At 60.4% G+C, this 278-nt stretch overlaps 1 protein-coding gene across 1 annotated transcript; it reads left to right on the plus strand.

Moving 5' to 3' along the window:
• Positions 1-14: 14 nt before the first annotated feature.
• Positions 15-161, plus strand: LOC104463915 (DAZ-associated protein 2-like; the record flags this gene model as incomplete). Its single annotated transcript, XM_010076427.1, has 1 exon — positions 15-161. A coding segment is annotated over one exon (147 nt), but the record flags the coding sequence as incomplete, so codon positions are not given.
• Positions 162-278: the final 117 nt, after the last annotated feature.

The raw sequence follows: 278 nt of genomic DNA on the forward strand, positions 1-278 counted from the left end.
TGCCCGTGGCCCCGTCTGTGGCCGTGGGTCCCATCGGCTCCTCGCTCCCCGTGGCGTATTACCCCGTGGGACCGCTGTATCCCCCGGGCTCGACGGTCCTCGTCGAAGGTGGCTTCGATGCCGGCGCGAGGTTTGGGGTTGGCGGGACAGCCAGCATCCCCGTAAGTACAGATACATCCTCAAACCCCCGCGTGCTTCAGCGTTAGAGGTTGGCAGATGGTAGCAGGGGGGAGATGTCCTTTTTTTTCTGAGAAAAACTGATTTCTTACCCAATCCAT

This window comes from Pterocles gutturalis, unplaced genomic scaffold, assembly GCF_000699245.1.
Source record: "Pterocles gutturalis isolate BGI_N339 unplaced genomic scaffold, ASM69924v1 scaffold31003, whole genome shotgun sequence".
Classification (NCBI taxonomy): domain Eukaryota; kingdom Metazoa; phylum Chordata; class Aves; order Pterocliformes; family Pteroclidae; genus Pterocles; species Pterocles gutturalis.